Raw genomic sequence first — 25,429 nt, forward strand, 5'->3', positions numbered from 1 at the left:
GGTACGGTAACGGTATAGAGTCAGCCAAGATAATTATAAAAACATTCATGTATTATACTGAAGCATATACATGTATATATGTCACTACTGCTTTACCTATACGTATGGGATAAAATGGCATCTACTGTGTATACCAAATATACAATGGAATTGCAGGTATTGTAGAGCATTCTACGCTATCTACTTAAGGCCGTTTTTGTTTCACAGAACGGCAGTTACATATGAAGATTATAACAATGTTGTGCAGTCTCAGCAACATTATTGATATCTTTTAATGACAAATACCTGGAAATTCACTTCGTCCTCTCAACGCTCAGGTTCATCCACCTCTTTCCACATCATTCACCATTTGGGGTTGATCTCCGAGAACTATATTACGTTGAGTTCAGTGATGACCCTGACATTTCGCAATTTTCACACAAGTTCACTTAAAATAATATGTGAACTTCATACCTCGACTTTTTTCATCCCAAATATGCCCGTGAAATATTGCAGAGATGCTCAGGCTTACTTACCGGTACACAAATTGTTAACGAGTCTAGTAAATTTTGTCTGAAAGTGAGATAGGATTACTATCCAGTTTTCTTATCTTTATACAGCGATAATGTACTACATTTTACTTTTCCAGCAAGCAACACCATGGCCATTTACGGTTTCCACATAATGGCGATGTCGGCACTCGGTGTTCTGCTGCTGTTAGTGTATATGAAGTACATGGAGTCTGAAGATGTATCAATCCGCAATACGCCACGGCCAGCGTGTCCACACAGAGAGGACAGGGGTTTCACAGAAACTGTGGTCACTTCTGACACTCAAACTCCACCCAGTGCAGCTATACCGGACGCAAAAAGAACGTCAAAGGTGACCAATGTCCTGTTTCTCAAGACACACAAAACTGCTAGCAGCACGGTACTCAACATTTTAATGCGCTTTGGTGAAATGCGGAACTTGACATTCGCTCTAGGAGCCTTGGACGACCTGTACAGGCTCGGCTTCCCCGAGAAGTTCCTCCCCGGTTATGCTCTCCCCCTGGCCACTGGGCGTTACGACATGCTGTGCCACCACGCCCGTTACAGCAGCGCCATGATGGACGTGGTACCAATAGGGACAGTGTTCATTACTATTTTACGACACCCAGTAAAGCTGATTGAATCTTGGTTTGCCTTTTTTAAAATTGCACAGAGACTACACGTAGATATGGATACTTTCTTAGAGGCTCCTCAGAAATACTATTCCAAATACGGATTCGCCAGAGGAGTAAACACAGCATTTACGAATCCAATGTTGTTCGACCTAGGGCTTGATCCAATAGACTCGTTGAATCAGACCAAAGTTTATAATAAAATTCTGGAGATAGACGAAGTATTCTCTTTAGTTATGATAGCAGAATATTTTGATGAGTCACTGATATTACTGAAAGATTTGCTTAACTGGTCCTTTCATGACATAGTATACTTCCGACAAAACGCGCGCAAGAAGACCGGCGACAAAACAGAGATAATAAGTTTGAACAGAACAAGGAACATTCAAATAACACACGGTGGCGACATAAAACTCTATGACCACTTTAATAAAACATTCTGGAGAAGAGTCCACACGTTTGGTGTAGACAGGATGCAGAGAGAACTGAAACAGTTTGACATTGAAAAACAATATTGGGAGAAACGGTGTATCAGTAAACTTGCATCTTACGGGAATATTACAAATAAAGAATTTAGGCCCTATGAGACCATGGTTCTTGGGTACGAGCTGACCCCAGAGATGGCCAGCGACGTCAACTGTGTCCTTATGGCAACGACCCAACTCCCCTTCACAAGAAAAATCTACAGACGCATGTTGAATATGAACCAATTAAAAAGTAATGTCTTTAACGCCAGGCTGGTACAAGAAGGCAAGCCTTTTGCCGCTGACACACACGTGAAGACCTAAGGCATGGTGAATAGATGAATAACATTCAAATTGATGCGCACGCTGGCTGTATATACTTTAGCCCACTTTACACTGGACGGCGTCCTCTCTGCGTCCGAAAGTGCGGCCCCGTTTGAGATTAAAAATTAGATAGAATTTACGTGCCGACAACTGACCGATCACTGAGCATCCATTTTGCGACCAAAGCGACGATGCTTGTGTCTCTTCTCTACGGCCACAGTGATGACAGTTTCATGGTTGCACAAAGGACGCAGAAATGACGCCGTTCAGTGTAAAAGGGGTTTCAGAGATAACATCTGTTCGTTTTGGAAAAAGAAAAAACGGATTTCCCTGTGCTTACCAATGGTTAATGAATCCATCTGTTAGCCCGCGGGTCAACAGGTTGTGAATGAGGCCTAAGTGACTTTTAAATGTCATTCAAAGGAATAAACGAATAAATATCTAGGAGAGGTGATGAAATACCCCCAGCTCCATCCCGCGGACATCGACTTTGGCTGCTATATGTATATCTAACTTATAAGATAATACTTTATTGTCATATTCATACAAGCATAAAATGAAAATTAACGTGATCTGTCGATTAAATAAGACAATGCAATGAAAGTAATTGTGCGTATAAAAATACATGTTGCTGTTGTATAAAAAATGATTTTGTAAAGGTGGCAGATTTAGAGGGGGGGACGTCATGGGGTGCTGCCTCCCCCTCTTCGGTTTCTGAAAAATATATCACACTATAGTCCCTTCTTAAACATTTTTTTAAATAGCTCAACCATTTTAAGTCGTACCAAAGGGCACTGTTTGCACTCCAAATCACCAAACAAATTTCTGGGCCCTTGAACAGGCCCCGAAAACCACACTTAAGGGGCGATGGTCAGCTTGGCATCGGAGGCCCGTCGTTCGGGACCCTACCCCCTTCAAATAATCCTGGATCCGCCACTGTACCCCCCCCCAACCCACCCCCAACCCCCCAAAAAAGGGGAAAAAATTGAAAGATCTCAAATAGACCAAAACACGTGCTTCTTTAGACCAAGTAACATTCTGATAAGACAAGTGTCATTATTTTGTTCGTTTTCCAGTACGCGATTTGCATTAAGTGAAGCTACGTGTACGTGTAAAAAAATAAGCTTATTCACAATATCGACATTCGTTCTAAAAACACTTTGTTACTATTATTATTTGTTCATCCTTCATTCGACTACTACGTGCATATTGCGATGATGCTTAGCGTAAATTATTACGGAGATTTCAAAAATTTATTTTTGGTTTGTTGTAACTTTTATTTTTGATAATGGAAGTCGCTGGATTTTCTGACTAATTATTTTCCCTTTTTTAATTTATTCATTTTCTATAAATACGACATGCATAAAATGTACAACAATTCTTTTTGACATAAAAAGAGACAGGGTGAATTATTGACCATGCTCAAACAAATAATATTTTGTTCAATTGTTGACCGAGTGAAATAGCAGCTGACACAGATTTAACCAACAGCCAGCTGCTGATACAAAAGGACAGTTCGCCACGTGATACAGGTTGTTTACTCAAGTACTCGATAGGGGCGCGCCATCCCAGTCCACTGGGGGATTAGGCCAGTCACCATATTCCACATACAATCGTTCTGCTACCTTGTTATTATCACACTCGTCTATTGTATTTTTAACACTCAATTTAGCGTGTAACCTTCAACTGGTGCACGGAATAAATATACACATAATTATGACCGATACGGTATACAATAGGATTCTATCTAGAGTTTAAATAACTATGAATATTCTTATTTTTATCGTTAATAACTTTATTTGGCTATTCCATTATGTCTATGTACTTATACAACTCTTCAAGGGTTGCAGAATCATTTAATAAAAATCATGATTATTTCTTAGATGTTTAGATATTATATAAAGGGATTTTAAGCGTTCGGTCTTTTCCTTATTATTCTTGTTATGAACAATTTTCTTTCCTTTTTCGCAGAAAACACCACATTTGTCAAAACCTAATGTCTAATAGAATCACCATGTTCAACAGGTTGTCAGCTTGTTATCGGCCTGTCAAGTAGCGGCGGAAAAATTGCGCACGGTACCCGTGGGCGACGTGCTTTGAAATCATTAATGATATACTTATCTGTATATAGTGACAACAAGTTTTCTGAGAAGAAAAATGTCAGGAATATCTCAAACTTTTGACTCGTATTAACCTCCAGGCTGCAGTTACATATGAAAAGAAGTTTTCCTGAAGTTTCGAAAATAAGAATGATGGCAATGATGCCATTCTTTAAATCTGCAAAATTTTATTCTAAGTCAGCAGCATTTAGAATAAAATCAGTTGTTATTATGATTGTTATCGGTTTGGATTTTCGATCTGACAATATTCACGAAGTATTGACCGCTGTCCCCTCCATCAATTACTGAATACACACAAAACCTAAGAAAAACTCTCTAAGGTCTCTTATTATGAAAAATCTCCCAATTTAAATACATACTATCAAAAACTTACAAATGTATCTTAATTAATTTGATAAATTCAAATAAATCATCAATCTAATCTACAGATTAGGGCATGTGACATGTTTAGTTGTATGTGGTTCATTCCGTGAGTTCTGGAAATATCTTTTTATTTATCAAAGAGATGCAGTTCAGCGACGATTTGGGTGAGTAGGCACAATGCGACTTCCACATTACATAATGAATTTGCTCACAAAACAAAATCACTGAAAATTAATTTTATAAATTATAATCGAATTGAAATGGAAGTATTGATAACGTTATTACAGCCGATTCTATTGACGTTATGGTGTTTTATGGTATTTGATCACGACTGTTTTTTTCTTTTGTGCCATCTTTGGTCTGAAAATAATAATAATAATAAAAATAATAATAATAATAATTATTATTATTATTATTATCATTTATAAGTAATAATGTTTTTAAATTCTCGGTCTTTTCTTCTATAATAGTGTTACAGTTAACAAATCCCTGTCGTTTTCAAAGAAATCACCGTACATGACAAAACATATTGCCCTTCATCACCAATGTCTTCGTGACTTAGGTGTTATTTCCTGAAAGGCTGTCAAAGGTTTCCAAAGGGTTGTCCTAGTAGCAATCAGAGTGGTCTCATCCTCAATATACTGGTAATTATCTTCCAAGAATACTGATAGTTCCTTTGGGTTAGATTTTGCTGAAAGTTGTGACGTTAAAATGTTATGAAAATTTAGCTGGCTGGCTATTTTAAGCTGGACGCCCATGTAGATGTAAGCTGAGGCGTGTGAGCGAAGAACAAGTGGATTTTCAAAAGGCATGGTAAGATAAGATTTTTTTTCTTTTGGTGTATTGATATACTATTAGAAATACGGGGTATATAATATGAGGGCGCGTCGACTTTGCTTGAATGTATAAAGTTACGCTTAGTATCAGTCAACTTGTTTTTAAGTAAGTTGCTGCATCGATCGACAGCGTGAAAAAGTACGTCACGGAAAACAGTTTCTTGCAAGGCTGTACAAAACGTTGTCACTTGCATTTTTCGAATATAAACGATCTTATATGCCCATATCTTGGGGCCCAGTATCTCTATGTCAAATCCTAGCTCTTATTGCGAACCTTGTAACATACACTGTAAGCTATGGCATGGAGTCTACTAGTTTTTAAATTCATAATTCTATTTTAGAAGCTGCAACTACCGAAATTTCACACTTTGACAAACTGAAATCTCATTTTTTTCTTCAAATTGTGATTCGCAATCTCTTGAGGAAAGAATTACTTCAGCCGGTACATATATTTTTAATTGATATACAGGTATTAAAAGCTACGTTTTTAGTATTTATGTTTTGCCTGGGTGAAAGCACTATAAAAGGATACCTGGTAATTGGATTTAACTATTTCCTTTTGATTTGATCGTCTTTTACGTTAAATTACCCCCTATTTCAATAGGTTATTCATTTCAAAAGACGATAACTTTCAAACAAACAATTTCCTACAAAATCCCTGATATCCATCTGTGGTCCTAATTCCCAACAACAATACGTGCAATTTTCGTAACGATTGGTTGCTCAGATAGTGAGATATACTTGAACCCGATTCACTTATCTAGTCAATCTAGAAAGCTGTTAAAACAGCCAAAATGTTCACAGGTTAGTTAATAGAGCTTATTAGTCAAATGCTAAGCTAAGAAATTTACCTGTTATTGGTTATAGGATCAGATGGGACCATTGCTCATTGTCATCTAGAAATATTTTGTTTGGGTGCTTTGAAATGCCAGGAAATCGTGTTTTTGTAACATTATTCGATCACGCGTTAGATTTGTAAGCGTGCCGCCATTTTGATTGACAGCTCTGGACAGGGCCCTAGCTTAGTGATGCCGAGTAGGCTGTCAAGGATATGTAGTAGGAAGCGCTGACAAAGGCGATTGCATTTAACCGCTATTAAAGGACAATAATCATATAAAAATCCATTTCTCGAATTCTGAAGATCCAGCACTTAATCTATACACTACAGTTATGTTTTAATCGATCCCCGTCATTTAAAAATTATAAAAACAATCTATTAGTAGACAAAAAGCGTTTTAGTAAACCTCACCTCCGAAGCAACAGATCTAGGTCACGTGGTACTGTGACGACAATCACGATAAAGGTCTATGAGACTCAACTGAGCTGCATGGTGCATACTGTACAGACGGAGAAGTTAAGGAAAGTTGTGTTGAACGGAGTTGAGGAATTTTCGTTATGCCTCGGTGTGTTGCCGTGGGATTCACCAAAATTGCAGCTCTCTTTGACAATCTTTCTTTGTCTGTGACGGTCTTCCGTGACTTACTAACTTCGGTGACAATACATGTAGTTGCGATGCTCTAGATCATGGTCACCTCAGGTGGTTTAGATCATATCAAGAGCTGGTAGTCTTTCAGATTAACTGTCATCAGTTGGCAAACTTACTGATTGCTGATGCATTTTAAATGCATTGTAGTTGACCAAAAGCTCGTTTACAACAAACCTGTTAATTATGCACCGCTGCACTTCCCAACCCAGGTAATAACAGGTATCAAAATCGTCTTGGTGGGCTTTCATATTTTTCAAAATATCTCATTTATTTCATGGGGTGATTTTATTGGTATTTGTAAATGACGTTTAATATCAATATTTAAACAATTGAGTTCAAACACCGTCGCGAACATTAATAAAAGTAATTGCTCTCAGGGTAACTTGAAACATGCGTATGCCCAGGCATTACTTCCGTGGAAGAAAACGTGTTGAAGAACAAACAGAAAAAAGAGCGGTATATTAAAGAAAAAAATAGGAACTTATGTACTAAAATGGTTCGTAATCCTAATTCGTTTATGCTTTGAGGATTTGTTTCTGAATGTTATTTCATCTGAAGTATAAAATAATTTGAAAGATTTATCATTTTATACCTTGAAATACAAGTTCTGCGTCTGTACACAAAACTTTTTGCAAATTTGTATGCTTTGTCAAACCCAAAAACATGTAGCAGATCAAGGTAAAAGAGCATTGTTTGCTATAAGTAGCATGGGAAAAATCATTACTTGAATGTTTACTAAATGTGCAGTTTTACATACGTGAGTATAAAAAAATAAAAAAATTCCAAGCACGTACAGCAAAATGTAGACTAACGCAAAACATCAAGAACAGCGTAGTCCCAGCAAATGTGCCCCATATAGTAGCTTAATTTCCATTAATAATAAAATCATCATTTAAGTCAAACATTTTCTGTCGATTTAATAAATGTTCTAATTTATCCAGAACGGTATATTTATTTAAGAGGAGGCTAACTGAAATATAGTTTTATTATTTGTTTATTTTGTATTTGAAAATTGCCCATGTCACCCTGTTAATTAGAAGGTCTAAGCTGGATCAAGTCCGTGCTAAAATTCCTATGAAGCTGTGCAGGAAAAATTCTTCCTTTGTTTCTCTAGCTCCTCAATAAACCCGGTGTTCAGATTTTATCTAGTACCCCCAGGTCGTCGGGAGCTGCTCTTTGAAACTAAAGCACAGGTAGATTTTTACCTGAGATAAATATCGCCAGCCATTTAACCCTCTAATTAAGAGGTAAAGGAAGTTCCAGTTAGATGGATGATTAAGATGGGACTTGTAAAGGTAACGGGCATCGTTTACCTCAGTTTAAGAAAAGTATCCAAGACGGAGTGTCAGCGGTTTAATAAAATTAATTGAATTTCACAAATAACATGGCCCTCATATGCAATAATCCACAGTACCCTTTACTCATTCAAATGCAGTGTTTTATACAACTTGGGATAACCATAATTAAATGCTCGTTAAAGAATTGACTAGACGGGAATGGTTTTACACAGCTTCATGAGGATTTAGATCCCTCGGGTAAGAGATTTGAATGAGTATTAACTTTTATCAGAAGCCAGAGAAGTCATCTTACAGGTAGACAATGCAGCTCAGTTTGACAGCTAAGCACGCTCTGTTCTCCAGTGGCTCGATTGTCGTCATCGGACCACGTGACCACGTAGCTCATTAACTCCCAGGCCGAGCAAATAGGACGTTTTGTAAAGCCAAAAATTTACAAAATGAGCTTTTAATTTGTGTATTTGGATAAAGATATCGTTAGTTGGGCATGTTTTCTGAAGAATATGTTCCGTTGAGGCCATTCTGACGGTATGAAGCAAATCCTTTAAGAGGTGTGAAGTTGCATTTGAACGTTTCTATGGGCCTTCATCGGCAATCGAGCAAATTTACCTAGGAGCTTCCTCCTCTCTTATCGGCAAAGTGTTCAGATGAAATTGTTTGTATCTGTCGAGAGAAAGTGGCCGTCACTTGTGTAAATACCGTTCAGCTACCCTGTTATTATCGCACTCGTCAATTGTATTTTAAACACTAAATTAAGTGTGTAACCTTCAACTGGTACTTGGAATAAATATACACATATGAGCGCTATGTACATGTATATAATAGGATTCTATCTAGAGTTTAAATAACTATGAATATTCTTTTTTTTATCGTTAGTATATGGCTATTCCATAATGTCTATGTATACTTATCCAACTCTTCAAGGGTTGCCAAATCATTTAATTAAAATCATAATTATTCCTTAGAATTTTAGAAATTATATAAAAGGATTTTTTTGTGTTCAATCTTTTCCTTATTATTCTTGTTATGACCAATTTTCTTTCCTTTTCGCACAAAACACCGCAATTGTCAAAACCTAATGTCTAATAGGATCACCATGTTCAACAGGTTGTCAGCTTGTTATCGGGCTGTCAAGTAGCTGACTGGCGGAAAAATTGCGCACGGTAACCGTGGGCGACTTGCTTTGAAATCATTAATGATATACTTATATAGTGACAACAAGTTTTCTGAGAAGAAAAATGTCGGGAATATCTCAAATTTTTGACTCGTGTTAACCATCAGCTTGTACTCAGTACTTACCTACGAAAAAGACGTTTTCTTGAAGTTTCGAAAATGGGAATGATGACAATGATGCCATTCTTTAAATCTGCAAAATTTTATTCTAAGTCAGCAGCATTTAGAATAAAATCAGTTGTTATTATGATTGTTATCGGTTTGGATTTTCGATCTGACAATATTCACGCAGTATTGACCGCTGACCCCTCCATCAATTACTGAATATACACAAAACCTAGGAAAGTCCTCTATAAGGTCTCTCATTATGAAAAATCTCCCAATTGAAATGTATTATATCAAAACAAATGTATCTTAATTAATTTGATAGATTCAAATTAATCATCAACCTTATCTAAGATAAGGGCCTGTGACATGTTTAGTCGTATGTGGGTCATTCCGTGGGTTCTGGAAATAGTTTTTTTTTACTTATCAACAAAATGCAGTTCAGCGACGATTTGGCTGAGTATTTTGTGGCATTATGCTCACAAAACAAAATCAATGAAAATTGATTTTATAAATCGAATCAAAATGGAAATATTGATAACATGTTATTACCGCCGATTCTATTGACGTTATGGTGTTTTATGGTATTTGATCACGACTGTTTTTATCTTTTGTGCCATCTTTGGTCTGAATAATAATAATAATAATAATAATAATAATAATAATAACAATTATTATTATTATTATTATTATTATTATTATTATTATTATTATTATTATTTATCAGTAATAAAGTTCTTAAAGTCTCGGTCTTTTCTTCTATAATAGTGTTACATTTAACAAATCCCTGTCGTTTTCAAAGAAATCACCGTACATGACAAAACATATTGCCCTTCATCACCAATGTCTTCGTGACTTAGGTGTTATTTCCTGAAAGGTTGTCAAAGGTTTCCAAAGGGTTGTCCTAGTAGCAATCAGAGTGGTCTCATCCTCGATATACTGGTAATTATCTTCCATGAAACCTAATATTTCGTTTGTGTTAGATTTTGCTAGAAGTTGTGACATTAAAATGTTATGAAAATTCAGCTGGCTGGCCATTTTAAGCTGGACGTACATGTAGATGTAGGCTGAGGCGTGTGAGCGAAGAACAAGTGGATTTTCAATAGACATGGTAAGATAAGATTTTTTTTCTTTTGGTGTATTGATATACTATTAGAAATACGGGGTATATAATATGAGGGCGCGTCGACTTTGCTTGAATGTATAAAGTTACGCTTAGTATCAGTCAACTTGTTTTTAAGTAAGTTGCTGCATCGATCGACAGCGTGAAAAAGTACGTCACGGAAAACAGTTTCTTGCGTTGTCACTAACATTTTTCGAATATAAACGATCATATATTCCCATATCTTGGGGCCCAGTATCTCTATGTCCAATCCTAGCTCTTATTGCGAACCTTATAACATACACTGTAAGCTATGGCATGGAGTCTACTAGATTTTAAATTCATAATTTTAATTTTTAATAGCTGCATCTACCGAAATTTCACACTGAAATCTCGTTTTTTTTTTCTTCAAATTGTGATTCCCAATCTCTTGAGGAAAGAATTACTTCAGCCGGTACATAATTTTAAATTGATAAACAGGTATTAAAAGCTATGTTTTTAGTATTTATGTTTTGCCATCTTAACCATTTTTAAAATTTTGGTGACATTCGAAGTGTCAGGCTATTACTATTTCCATAATATGATAAATGTAAGAGGGGGCGGTGGAGAGAGAAGTTGTGTTTTCTGGTCACTCTTTTATTGCAACCTCTCGTAAATTATGCCAGGTGTCCCACTCGCAGAACAAGGCCAAAGCCTGTTTTGCTGTCATGTTCTTTGCGTACATGTACATGTACTGGTGCCGGTGTTTAATGATATTGAAACTGACTGCAAGATCAGGCTCGAAGCTGGGGGAGGGGGGGTGGTTATGAACGAACCGACCTTTTTGCCGGGAAAATTCAAATCAATCATCAAATTTATAGTATTGGAACAACATACATGTATAAAATTTAAAATGTCCAGAATTAAAAAAGTCCATGCCAGGTCGCATATATACATGTAGTCTCCGCCTCACGCCAATGACCCTTAACCTAAGCCATGTGACTTATTACAGCACATCTCTCCTTTTTAAAGAAATCACTGAAGTAGATGACAAAACATATTGCCATTCATCACCAGCGATCAAAGTGGTCTAATCTTCGAAATGTTGGTAATCATCTTCAATGAATCCTGATATTTCCTTTATTGTGTAAGATTGTGCTGAAAGTTGCTACGTTTAAATGTTATGAAAGTTCAGTTGGCTGCCCATTTTAAGCAGGACGTACCTGTACGTGTACACCGTAGACGTACGCGTAAGCTGGGAAGCGTGAACGAAGAACAAGTGAATTTTCAAAAGGTATGGTAAGATGAGAATTGTTTCTTTTGGTGTATTGAAATATTAGTAGAAATACGGGGTATATAACAGAGGGCGCGTAGACTTCGCTTGAATGTGAAATAAGTTGCTGCATCGATCGCGAAAAAGTACTTCACGGAAAACGGTTTCCTGCAAGGCTGTGCAAAACTTTGTCACTAACAATTATCGAAACAATCTTATGCGCCAATATCTAGTTATTTTTGCCGTGTCATGGTATGTCCTTCAACCATTACGATGTTGAAAATTCTTAGTTTTTAGATGATTTAACGTCAAATAGACCTAAGTTACACATAATATCAAACTAGTAGACCTACTGCGTCCTAATTTAAAAAATTTTTAAAAACTTTAAAGATCCTATCGAAAAATGTGATCTTAAACAAGTCTGTAATTACAAGCTATTGGGTGCTGAATGAACATTTGACTTACCTGAAGTGATAACATCATGCAAGTTTTGAAAAAAGCTAGGCAGCGAATGTACTTTTTAAGGAAATTAAACGCTTTTACCAGAAATGTGTCCATTTTAACAAACTTTTATAGGTGTTTGTGTTATAAAAAAAGTATTTTAACTTCTGCATTAGTCGTATGGCAAGGGCGTGCAACTGTAGAGAAAAAAAAGCTGGAAGATTTGGTTAAAACAGCAGGAGACAGATCTCACCTCACGTTTTTTTTTATTCAAATTGTGAATCTCTTATTTGAGCAGCGAATTACCTTGAGTACATTATTTTAAAGTGAAATAGTATAGTATTTATCTATTAACGTGACATGTCATGTGATATAGATATTCCAATCACCCTGCCTCATGGGCCTACAAGTCACTGCGAACTTTGTACATGTATCAGAAACAAAAATATTAAAATCTACGTTTTCGGTGTTAATGTTTTACCATCTTAAACAATAACCTTTTTTTAATTTTTAGACACATGAACTTTTCTTGGGTAAAAGATCAATTTTTGAAATTGCAGGTTATAGGACTGTGCATTTTCACTAAATGCAGCATTGTCTAGAGGTCCTTCAAATCTCTAGATGGTCCCTCTTTCGCTTTCGTGTTAAAAAGAGATTGCGCAGGTATGTTAAAATGATACGTCTACGACACTTGTTCACCCTCATTCTTCAGCGTTCAAGACATGGATAAAGTGACCAAAAGGAGGCCTAAATTCTCTCTACCGGGGTGACAGGTTAATTTTTCTCCAGGAATACAACTGTAGCCGTATGAATGTATTTTCTTCACTCGTGTTCGTCTTTTGTTTTGTCACGTGGGCGTCATCTTACTCTCTCATTCCCATTGGTCATCTTTCCCGCCTTTCGTCGCTTATAAATATCGTCGCCGCCCTTTTTCTGTGATTGTTCTTTGCTCATCGCTCTTTATATATTTACAGATGGTATGGAATAAATAAGAACAAAGAGAAATAGACTTTGTTGTGAACCGTTGCACAACGAAATATGTTTGCATCTGTTTTTTTCTTGACATTTTTTTCTCGTGTCCAGCAAATATTTACCTCCGCCAAGGGGTTATGTTTTCACCCCTGTTTGTTTGTTTGTTTGTTTGTTTACCTGTTTGTCATCAACATAACTCAAAAAGTTATGGATGAATTTCAATGGAATTTTCAGGGTAGGTCAGAAATGGGTTAACTTAGAAGTGATTTGGTTTTGGTGGTGATCCGGATAATAATCAATCAATAATCAATAATCAAAAGTAAAAAAACTAAATCATTATAGAATGAAATTTTAGGGGTGAAACGGCATTGGGTAGAGACTTTTCTACCTGGGCGGAGGTCTGCGCTCTCGGAGTGCTTTTCTAGTTTTACTTGGAATTATTTTTGCACCACTCAGCTGTCCTCAGGTACCGTGTATAGAGTACGCTCTAAACATATGTATGAGTAGATTCTACGACAATTCCCCCCCCCCCCCCCGGACAATTCCCCCCAGGACAATCCCCCCCCCGGACGATTCCCCCCCAAGAAATATATATTTATATACAAATATAAAGTAGAAAGTGTAAAGTTTAAACCATTTCATCCATTTTATTAATATTTTTAGTGTGATAATATAACTTCATCATGAAACAAATTATTTTATAACAAATTCCCTTTTCATTGAGTACAAGTACAGGAAGATTTATTAAGTATGTATTCGAAGTATAACCACCTATCATTCAGGTAAAAGTGGGGTAAACAGATGAACAGATAAACAGATATTTTATAAATATTTTTAGTGTGGTGGGTGGTGGTCAAGCAATTAAAAGTGACAAATAGTCACAGGGATACCTGGATAAGCGAGAAAATCTGTTCACCCCACCTCTCCCTAGAGATGAACCTTGATTCAAGACTTACTGAATCAAGGGGTGGGGGGGAAAATAAAGCAATTAAAATTAACAGTTACTTCATCAAAAGGCTACCTGGATGAGTGAGATCATCTGTTTACCACTCCTTTACCTGGAGATATACAGTGGTAGTAATAATTTTGTTTCCGTTGTACACCGGTTTAACAAAGTTCGAAATGTTTTAATCCCTATCTGGTGAATAGAAGGGGGCGGACAAACAATGGAGGGCCGTATAAATCCCTTCAAAATTCGAACGCACAAACACAATATCTTAGGTGGAATAACACGAGCGCGACAATCCGTTGTAACTACATGTAGGTGTAATTAACAGCAGGATACATCAACCAGAAGGTCCCCATTGTTTGTTGCGGCGATAGGATGTTCCCGGTGGCCACTTGTCCCTGGTGTCCCCCCTGTGCCCGGTGTTCCACTCGTTGCTGGTGGGCCACTTGTACCTGGTGGTCCTCCTGTTCCTGTTGGCCCTGTTTTGCCTGGTGGCCCTACTGTTCCAGGTGGACCCCCTGTTCCCGATGGGCCCCTCTGTTCCTAGTGTCCCGGAAGTTCCTGGCGGTCCTGCTGTTGCTGGTGGTCCTCCTGTTGCTGACGGTCCTCCTGTTCCTGGTGGTCCTCCTGTAGCGTGTGTCCCTCTGGTTTCTGGTGGGCCTCCTGTGCCCTCTGGACCACCTGTGCCAGAAGGACCTGCAGTACCTGGTTGTCCACTTGTGCCTAATGCCCCCTTTGTCCCTGGTGGTCCTCCTGTTCCTGGCGGATCTCCCGTTCCATATGGACCCCCTGTACCTTGTGGACCACCTGTCCCTGGTGGACCCCCTATAACCGGTGGACCACTGGTTGTATGTGCTTAGGACCTCTTGCACATGTGACTCTTTGCTGTTCTACAAATGTATTCTGTATGTACAATAACAATAATAACACAGTATAATGTATTGCCTGTGTTTAATAATGTTCTGACAAGCGCATGACATGTTTGGCACATATGATTCATTTATGTCTAAAAAAAAAGGCTCATTTCAAGAACGTTTTTGTGATCAGAAACCATAAAATAATTCAGCACAACCGACGGACTATTTTTGTAATCACAGTTTTAACTAAAGAGTTTTTATTGTATACCAAACCTCAAAATTACTTTGACCTCACCCATCAAAACTTACTTTGTTAAAACAGTCCCTATAATATAATTACATCGATCTTGTATCTCCTTGGAAAGTGAGTTTTTAAATCCAGTTACAAGCTAAGCTTAAATAAGTACATGGTAATTAATTCCCCGCGATTGCAGTAAATGGTTGGAGACCTTCTCAGGTTTAACTAACATAAAAGTTTTTGTCGCAATTTAGCGATGGCGGCTTTCTCTCTGCGTCGCGCCCGGAAGTAAACAATGTATATGGCAATGGTTCCAATGAGCACCGTCCCTATTATGCAGCCTAGGGTGATTTGGTGTTTTATAGCCGCATCCAGCTTTGCCTTAAGGTCTGTGGATGAAACATTAAAATCGGTGTAGACAGATATCAAAGTGATTGTAAAACAGAACAGATTAGGAAAAGTTCAAATAATGATTTACTTTGTAAGTTTCTGATTGAAGTGAACCTGAGTAATATTGTCAATCATGTTTTGGAAATTTTAAATTTTTCACTTAATCCCAATTCAAACTGAAAGTGTGCCTGTGAAAGCTTTCACCTCAACACTTGGGAATCCATCAGCCATACGGAAGTTATGAGACAGTGTATAGTGAACAGTTTAGTGAGAACTGATCACTATTAAACTGTCCCAGAGCTGGAAAACTTTGTGCCACCCCTCACCGTCTCACCCCAGTTCTTTTTAAGTGAGGTCCCCGGCCCTGATTGAATGATCGTGTGCCTCTGTGGAAGTGAAAAGTTTAAAATTTTCTCAGCACGGCTTAAGTTTGTTTCATTGTCTTCAAGTGATTCATTTAATAGACACTAGATACTTACTCGTCATAGACTTATTTAAAATTAATTTAATATTTTTGCTTTACTCCCTGTAAAGAGAGACAATTTACGAAAATTCGCCCGTTGCCACTCCTATATACATTATTATATATGCTCTATATGCACAACAGGAGTAGTAAAACGTGAACAGAGACAGAGAATGAGCGAGAGAGGTTGACAAAATGCCCCACAAACCTGGGCTTATATCTTCTGCATCTATTAATTTTCCGTGAGGCCCGTCAACTGGTACGTGTTGCATCCCAGCAGTAACAGCAGAACTCGTGACCACTGAAGGGGTACCCGGTGGACTCAGCTGTCTTCCAGGACGCATTTGCACCATTGTCATGGTATCACCCTTCTGTCCTTTCTGTCCAATGGCACTCATCCCCTTCATTCCTTTTATCCCCTTCATTCCTTTCATGCCCATTTCTCCTGTCGCACCAAAATTCCCTACATTTCCCCCCATTCCCCTCTGACCTTTTTGACCCTTTATGTCACCAGGCGGTCCGACCATACCTTTCAAACCTGTAATATTGACATCCTTAATGTGTCAATACATTATTCACAATAAGTGAAATCCAGCTCATATAATACTAGTTCTCGGCGATTTCATAAAATGTGATTGTTATTAATTGTTCTTTCTAGAAATCCATTTTATGCCAGTTAGACTTTACCAGGTGTACTAATGGACATCCTGGGAAATGTTTAATTTTATCCCCAGGGTGCAATCATTACCCACGCCCTTTTCCATACATTATTTAACTACAATATCTTCTATATTTCCCTGTCATCAAGTCGGTTAACTAGGCATAAGGGGTGGTAGTTTGAGTGTGTAAACAATATTGTTGAATCTGGAGAATTTTTACCTGGAAAAATATTGATTTCATGCTTCCCTCCCTTAATCAAATTTAGGCAGCTTTCAGGTATGACCGACTGAATAACCATACTGCGGATGAAGTTGAAGAAAAGTTGTCTATATAACAAAGGTAATGTTCAGTTTGATTTATTTCCTTTGGTCTTACCTTTGGGTCCTTCTGTACCTGGGTGTCCACCAGTACTTATTCCTTGTGGACCTCCGGTTCCTGGGGGACCGCCTGTTCCTGTTGGTCCTCCTGCACCTGGTGGCCCTCCAGTTCCAGGTGGTCCTCCAGTTGCCTGTGATCCTCCTGTCCCTGGTGGTCCTCCTGTCCCAGGTGGCCCTCCAGTTGCCGGTGGTCCTCCTGTCCCTGGTGGCCCTCCAGTTCCAGGTGGCCCTCCAGTCGCTGGTGGTCCTCCTGTCCCAGGTGGCCCTCCTGTTGCCGGTGGGCCACTTGTCCCTGGTGTCCCCCCTGTGCCCGGTGGTCCACTCGTTGCTGGTGGGCCACTTGTACCTGGTGGTCCTCCTGTTCCTGTTGGCCCTGTTGCTCCAGGTGGACCTCCTGTTCCCGGTGGTCCCTCTGTTCCTGGTGGCCCCTCTGTTCCCGGTGGTCCCTCTGTTCCCGGTGGCCCTTCGGTTCCTTGAGGGGCTCCTGTACCTGGTGGTCCTCCTGTCGCTGATGGTCCTCCTGTTCCGGGGGGTCCTCCTGTACCTGGTGGACCACTTGTTCCAGGAGGTCCCTGTGTACCTGGTGGTCCACTTGTTCCTAATGCCCCCTTTGTCCCTGGTGGTCCTCCTGTTCCTGGCGGCCCAGCTGTGCCTGGAGGCCCTCTTGTTCCAGATGAACCTCCTGTGCCAGGAGGCCCTCCTGTACCTGGTGGACCACCTGTACCTGGAGGGCCATCTGCACCTGTTGGGCCTCTTGATGTTCCTGGCGGGCCGCCTGTTCCTGGTGGTCCTCTTATACCTGGTGGGCCCCCTGTTCCTGGTGGGCCCCCTGTTCCTGGCGGCCCAGCTGTGCCTGGAGGCCCTCCTGTTCCTGGTGGACCACATGTCCCTGGAGGCCCTTCTGTTACCGAAAAACCCACAGCTGAAAATCATCGTAAAAAGACAGTAGAGTTGGGCGTTAAATTGATCTACGACTGAAAAATTTAATTAACTAATAAAATTAAATATATAAATGCTATAACAACTGCTTTTTTATCTTTTACAAATTTTATTTTATTTCAATTTAATTACTAAATAGTAAAATTGCTTACATGCGGTCTCAGGTAGTTCTAATATGGCCGGGTCGCAAGAGGAAATGCCTGTAGAGTAATAGGAAATACACGTGTAGAATTTATCAAATTATCAGATACGCTGTCATACGTTTTCTCCTCCTGTATAAAAATAGATAGATAGATAGATAGATAGATAGATAGATAGATAGATAGATATATTTCTTACCTGATACGTCACGAACCAAAGCACACAGGATTACAATTTTAAGCCAGTGTAGCTGCATCCTTCTTTCTATCTGCTCTGAGTCTGATTAATTATGTTTTTAACAAGGAGGTGTCTCTTTCAGCTGTTGGACAAAAGAAGAGTGCAATATATTTAGCTCAAACATAGAAAAACAAAGCAGTATCAAAGCCAAAGAGTATTTTAGCGCACGATTATTCGTTTGTTTTTACACATTTAAGTGTAGCTATTTTCAGCAACATAGACCTTTATCTTAATTTGTTTACTTATATGAAGCTCCCATCTAAGTTAAAATTGAATTTATTTGTGAAATAAATAATTGGAAAACGGTTAGCTTTGAATTGACGAAAGATGAAAACATAAGACACTGGTGTTAAAATGTCAGTTCAAGTGCATTTAATTACATACTGGGTATATAGATATATATACAGTTTGTTATTTACCTTACCGTTTCTTACAGCTACTTCTGTGCGTCTATTCTGTTTGGTGGTGCGGAATATTCACTCCGTCTGAACAATGACGCCTCTAGTTAATCTGTTTCACGTTTATAGTTTATGACACAGGACATAATACTTTTCAATTTTACTATAACCTTAGGTCAAATGTTGCTCATCCCTCGTCACATGCCGTGGGCAGTATTGTGTATAGAGTACACAAAAATTTTGCAACACTTTGCCTTTCATCTGTATTGATATATATTTTGATTGATTTTCTATTGCTATTTATTTCGATTGTGTATTTGTCTAAAGTCTTCAAATATGTGCATGTTACATCGTTATCTCAGTGATTTCATTTGAAGAATATTTCACAATCCTGGTGTGCCAGTCCCTTTTATCAACCCTGTAACACGCAAATGCGTTTTTATATATCTAGGTGTGTCGTTAAACGCTTTGAATAAAATAATAACAGTGAACAACGGGACACAATGCACAAGAGGAGCATATTAAAACTGAATGTGCGGAATGAGTTAGCAATCCTGCTTAATTACAATGGAAGTAACATTTATGTTTCCGTTGTACACTGGTTTAACAACGTTTTAAATGTTTTAATCCCTGTACTGTGAATAAAAGGGGGCGGGCAAACAATGGAGAGACGTATTAATCCCTTCAAAATTCAAACGCACAAACACAATAGCTTAGGTGGAATAACACAATACTTAAGACGAGTGAACCCCTTAACGCCGGTTTCTGTGGTCAAGGGCGACAATCAACTGTACCTAGGTGTAATTAACAGCAGGATACATCAACCAGAAAGTCCCTATTGTTTGTTGCGGCGGTAGGATTATAGCTTTAAGAGGCTATACCGCGTGCTACCGCGTGCCACTAAACCGTCTCCCGTAGCGAACTGTCCTTTTGTTCACTAGCTTGGCACGCGCAGCTGATCATATTTTAAGTGTTGCTAGCCAAGAACAGGCCCGTAACCAGCAATTTCAAAAGGGTGGTTCTTTTTCTGAAAAAGTGGACCTTTTCCCATAAAAACCTCTTGTACCTAAATCAAATTTTACCCAGAGTGGACCTTTTCCCAGCAAAAGGGGCGATTCTTTCGAACCCCCAGAACCCCCCCTGGCTACGGGCCTGCAAGAAGATATAACTTCCTGTACTAGCAAACTGCTAGTTAAATTTGGTATCAGTTATTTAATTCAATATGAAGTGTTCCGTAGTCAAAAACTGAATTTGATTAACATGCATAAGCATCAGCATTGTGCATCAGCATGATCAACAATTCACCCTGTTTCAAAATTCTTATTGCAGATAGTATTTATAAATTATGAATGATGATGGCCAAAAATTTTGAAGATTAAAGATGCTCCGTATATAAATTTCCATCCTCGCGACCTGTGTAAAAAATAAAGATTAAAAGTAACAAAGAAAGCAACATTTTTTTTAATATTTACAGAACAAGCTGAAATGTAGCCTCAATTACTAAAAAAATTTATTTGATATGGACAATTGGCTTGTACCAGTCTTATTTTATTAACATTCTCCATCGTCACCGTTGAATTAACATTATTATTTTACAGCACTAACCTTATTTAACAATCTAATTGTTTAGGCCTGGTTTAAGTTTGTTTAAGAAATGATAGCTGTCGTGTTTAACAATAGACTGCCAGCTATAGTAAGATCCCCCTCCTCTTTTAACCGATGTCATTCATTGTTAATTGCCCGTAATTTATATAGTGTGATCACACTGTCAGTCTTCCCCCTGTTACACGCTGGAGTTAAATTGTCCTTGGGCCACTGCTCGATATTTTTTCCTATTCTGTTGTTTATATAAACTTTTTCACTTCTTTTCAAATATTTTCATCTCATTTTCCATTGTGCGCTCCGAGAAACGGATTATTATTTCCCACAACAGAATAAGTTTTAAAGCAATTTGTCAGCTCATAACTATGACATGGCGCCCTTTTTTCTGGTTGCTGTTTAAAAATGGACATTAGTTTGTCGAGGTTTAATGCTTACCCTAACGAAAAAGTCCTATAGGATCCTTTAGGGCTTTTTCGTAAGGGTAGCTCTTATAACGTTATATTTATGTGCATCTAAACGATAAGATGTCAGTTTTATACTTGACTGTTATTGCCCGGTGTCGCACGTATGCTTTCTTACAACAGTGATCTAAAACAGGTCGCTAGTGGATTTAAATATAGCAAATCTGTTCGACAGGACGTTTCTCCACAGCGGCCGAACACACAGTGATTGTACAGGCCTTGGTTTTAGCTTGTTTGAAATGATAACAATCACGTTTAACAACAGAGTGTGAGCTATAGTAAGACCCCCCTCTTCTTTAACCGATGTCATACATTGTTAATTGGCCGTACTTTATATCGTGTGATCACACTGTCAGTCTTCACATGTTACACGCTGGAGTAAAATTGTCCTTGCGACACTGCTCGATATTTTCTCCTATTCTGCTGTTTATATTAACCTTCTCATTTATTGTTGTATAATATCATCTCATTAACCATTGTTCGCTCTTAGAAACGGGGGATTTAGCCATTTTTCTCATAACTATGACAGGGCACCCTTTTTTCTCGTTGTTGTTTAAAATTGGACGTTAGTTTGTCGAGGTTTATTGCTTAGCTCTTATCGCGTTATATTTGTGTGCATCTAAACGATAAGATGTCAATTTTTCACTTCACTGTTATTGCCCGGTGTCGCACGTATGCTTTCTTACTACAGTGATATAAACAGGTCGCTAGTGGATTTAAATATAGCAAATTGAAAAAATCTGTTCGACAGGACGTTTCTCCACAGCAGCCGGACACACAGCAATTGTGAAAGCGTGATTTTAGCTTGCTTGAGATTGATAACAATCGCGTTTAACAATAGATTGCGAGCTATAGTAAGAACCTCCCCCTCCTCTTTAAGCGACGTCACAATTAACAGTACTATAATGTAAAGGCGACAAGTTATTAGATTGTCAGCCTTTTCCCTTGTTGCACATTGGTCTTCGATTATCATTTCCCTACTGCTACATATTAGCTTTTATTGGCATTTTTTTTAAAAAAATCGTATTTATTTTCAATACTTTTACTACATTAGTCTTAGTGTGTTATGAGAAACGGGGGGATTTTTAACACAGCAAAAGAAATGGGAGTGGGGGGTTCAAGATCAAAAGGATTTTTTTAAGGAATTGTCTAATAGGTTGCTGTGTTATTTAAACCAAAACGATTTCCTGAAAATCAAATTAAAAATTAATGTCTATTCCAAAAAAGTGTACATTAATACATCAATGAGTTTGCATTTAATGTACTTCCTCCTTAAGGGTTATGTGCTGAATATAATGGCACACCTTGATGCGAAACAGTCTATTGTTTCTTCCACCTTGGGTCCCTTATATTTAAGTACTATGTTGTATTACTCATATTATCCATTCCATTTGACACTCTCTCTGTTTTTCTCCCTTCCACTCTCTCTTGTAAGGAGGGGAAATAATAAAGCACCAAAATTTTGCATCGATCTTCAGAAAAGAAATGAGTCAATGAACCAGTGGGCTGGTCCACAACGTCCGATATAGCAAAATTAAATCAAATGACAGCTGGCACAATTTTAACTGCAGTTAGCTAGTGTCGCTAAAGATATAATCCGCGCTTGAAGCTGTTGAACAAAAGGATGGTTCGCTACCGTTTGTTTACATAAGTTCTCTAAGGGGGCGTACCTACCCAGGCGAACAGGGGATTAGGCTAGTCACTATAAGCCGTCAACAATCGTTTAGCGACCCTATCATTATACACTCCCTCTATTGTATTTTCCACCGCAATAATCACAGTGTAATCTTCAAATGGTCCACGGGGTAAATATACTAGAACGGTATATACTTTGTTCAGATTTTTAATAAAATGTTCTGTACTTCTATCTCGAAAACTTTATGTACTTGTACTCCATGAAAATAAATTGTTTGATAAAATTATTATCTATCCTTGATTTGCATCATCACACTAAGAAATATTCAGAAAATGGATGAAAAGATTTGAATTTTGTACTCTTAACTTTATATTTGTATATAAATATATATATTCTTCGGGGGTAATCGTCCGGGGGGGGGGGGGGGGGATTGTCCTGGGGGGGATATTGTCCGGGGGGAATAGTCCGGGGGGGGGGGGGGATTGTCCTGATACCGTATGAGTAAAATATCGCAAGGGCAATGTACATGTAGAAGCCAATCAGAGGTTTAAGCTAGATACAACACCTGTTCGGTATTTTGTCATATCATGCTTATTTTCGAGCATGATACCGTGCCTAACAAAACATATTGCCGTTCATCACCAATACCTGAGTGACTTAGGTGTGATTTCCTGCAAGGCTGTCAATAGTTCCCAAATTGGGTTGTTCAAGTAGCGATCAAAGTGGTCTCCTCCTCGACATGCTCGTGATTATCTTGTTATGACCCAAACAATCAACGGTTAATAGGCTTCTTAACAGCATGTCAGCTTGTTATCGACCCGTCAAAAGGTACTGTAGCTGACAGACGTCATAACTGCTTTGTTGTGAAGTTATAAGTGACATATCTGAGACGGAATATGTCGGAAGTATCGCAAAATTTAAATCATGTTTACCATGTTGTGCGGTAGTCGTGTATGTCTTTATAGGTACAGTACCTATACAAGCTGTACGACTTAAGTTTTGATTGGAAAAGTGCCAATGCCGATCAATCAGTTTACTATCCTCGACATCTGCAAAAAGGTACTCTTAGTCAGAAGCATTTGAAAAAGTCATCAGTTGTTATCATGATGGTTATTTGACTTTTGATCTGACAAATTAATGTTCCATCTGAAAAACGACTTACCAAAACCAAACCAAAGTGTACCTCACTGAATAAAAGCACTCTTTCTTTAAAGGCTAGCAATCATATTAAGATACAAATGTTAAATTGTTCATTAGTATGGGATTTGGTTGGTCTTCTTGACATTCATGAGATATACATGTACCAGTGTACCGCCTTGTGGTCAGTCCCCTTGAATTTGTAAAATTTTGTTTCAACTTTGAAATTTTGTATGAAAATACCGTAAAATGCGCTATTTTGTATCTAATAGTCGTTTGCTATTATTTTTTCATTTAATGTTTCGACATTTCTTGATTTTTAAATAGGCGCGTTTCTTTTCTTTATTGGCTTATCTTCTGAAAACATTACTTGTCATTCAGTTGTTTTGTAAAAATATATACCGGGTATATTGTGATCAGTAGTGAACTGCACTACATGTAAAACGTCCAATGTTACTCGAAGGTGAAACTCATATCGGAATTTCGTTTTTTTACGAGTTTCAATCGATCACATCAGGGAATATAAACTAATATATATATAGTCGTAAGTCTAATGTGTCAAAGGCAATATCATAAAGTTATAATGAATAAAATTTAATTGAATTACCATGGACAGTTGCGGATTTAAAGTTTACAGTTCGGGACATCTTTTTCTTTTTTAATCCACCAAATATATATTCTTACTAGTCCAATCATTTTGCACATTTAATTTCATGAGTCCAATAATTTGTTGATATTCATCTTAAGTAAAGGAAAAACCATGTGTTATGGTAGATAATCTTGGTACATACCAGTACTTGTCGTTAAAGAGAGTCGTATTCTAATCAATAGGATGTGGCTATCTCCAGTGATTCAACAATTAGTTAGATGAGATCCACCATTGATGATCATTTTCCCCTTGTGAAAAACCTAAAAAAAATTCCAGTAACGGTAATTTCCACAATAACAAGACCCAAGACGCCTTTTCTCTTTCTTATTTACAGGTCGAATTGTATGTTACTCAAGAGTACCAACGAAGGACTGAACACTGCTGAGGAGTTATAGTAAGCGATATTAAAGATATTAACTCACGCTCTGTTCTGCGCCACCTGTAAGCGCTACTGCTGCACGAAAATGTTTTTCTTGAGAAAGATAGAGATTATCCGTTTGATTTTATGTGGGCTGATATTTCTTCATCCGACGCTAGAAAAAGGTCAATCCACTAATTTCACACAAAAGTCAACCAATCTGGGGATATGGACGCTTGAGAGATTTCGGAGGGACTCATCATTTGCTTGGGGTGCAACACCAGAAGAAACAGACAAAAAATTGCCAGCTACAGAAGACGGGATACTCGATGAAGTCACACAAGAGTCACCTACTACTGAGGGTGGAATGAATGTGGACGTCACACAAGAGTCCCCTACTACTGAGGGTGGAATGAACGCGGAAGTCACTCAAGTGTCGCCCACTACTGACGGTGGTATGAACGTGGAAGTCACACAAGAGTCCCCTACTACTGAGGGTGGAATGAACGTGGAAGTCACACAAGAGTCCCCTACTATTGAGGGTGGAATGAACGTGGAAGTCACACAAGAGTCCCCTACTACTGAGGGTGGAATGAACGTGGACGTTACAAAAGAGCCGTCCACTACTGAGGGTGGAGTGAACGTGGACGTCACACATGAGCCGTCCACTACTGAGGGTGGAATGGACTTGGACGTCACACAGGAGTCGCCCACTACTGAGGGTGGAATGAACGTGGACGTCACACAAGAGTCGCCCACTACTGAGGGTGGAATGAACGCGGAAGTCACACAGGTGTCGCCCACTACTGAGGGTTTTATGAACGTGGAAGTCACACAAGAGTCTCCCACTACTGAGGGTGGAA

At 38.5% G+C, this 25,429-nt stretch overlaps 2 protein-coding genes across 2 annotated transcripts; one reads left to right on the forward strand and one right to left on the reverse strand.

The window, feature by feature from the left end:
* Window positions 1–292: 292 nt before the first annotated feature.
* On the forward strand, window positions 293–2,600 carry LOC106171347 (galactose-3-O-sulfotransferase 2-like). Its single transcript, XM_013551656.2, has one exon. It carries the CDS (start codon window positions 640–642, stop codon window positions 1,927–1,929), a length of 1,290 nt encoding a protein of 429 aa, XP_013407110.2. The 5' UTR covers window positions 293–639; the 3' UTR covers window positions 1,930–2,600.
* A 12,372-nt stretch (window positions 2,601–14,972) lies between these two features.
* LOC106171348 (uncharacterized) lies at window positions 14,973–18,402 on the reverse strand. The gene is made up of 5 exons (XM_086997858.1): window positions 18,287–18,402; window positions 18,100–18,147; window positions 17,007–17,930; window positions 16,180–16,509; window positions 14,973–15,507 (listed from the first exon to the last, which is right to left on the reverse strand). The coding sequence occupies exons 1-5, from the start codon at window positions 18,342–18,344 to the stop codon at window positions 15,344–15,346; spliced, it is 1,524 nt and encodes a 507-aa protein (XP_086853984.1). The 5' UTR covers window positions 18,345–18,402; the 3' UTR covers window positions 14,973–15,343.
* Between the last annotated feature and the right edge of the window lie 7,027 nt (window positions 18,403–25,429).

The sequence above is a fragment of the Lingula anatina genome, chromosome 10, assembly GCF_051362555.1.
Source record: "Lingula anatina isolate TDL-2025a chromosome 10, LinAna3.0, whole genome shotgun sequence".
Taxonomy (NCBI): domain Eukaryota; kingdom Metazoa; phylum Brachiopoda; class Lingulata; order Lingulida; family Lingulidae; genus Lingula; species Lingula anatina.

Bases quoted from the DNA above. Each gene is read 5' to 3' on its own strand.
- LOC106171347 (XM_013551656.2), top strand. From the start codon at position 640: ATGGCCATTTACGGTTTCCACATAATGGCGATGTCGGCACTCGGTGTT.
- LOC106171348 (XM_086997858.1), bottom strand. From the start codon at position 18,344: ATGCAGCTACACTGGCTTAAAATTGTAATCCTGTGTGCTTTGGTTCGT. The intron at 18,148-18,286 runs GTAAGAAATATA...ATTACTCTACAG, and splicing joins TTTGGTTCGTGACGTATCAG to GCATTTCCTCTTGCGACCCG. The intron at 17,931-18,099 runs GTAAGCAATTTT...GATGATTTTCAG, and splicing joins AGAACTACCTGAGACCGCAT to CTGTGGGTTTTTCGGTAACA.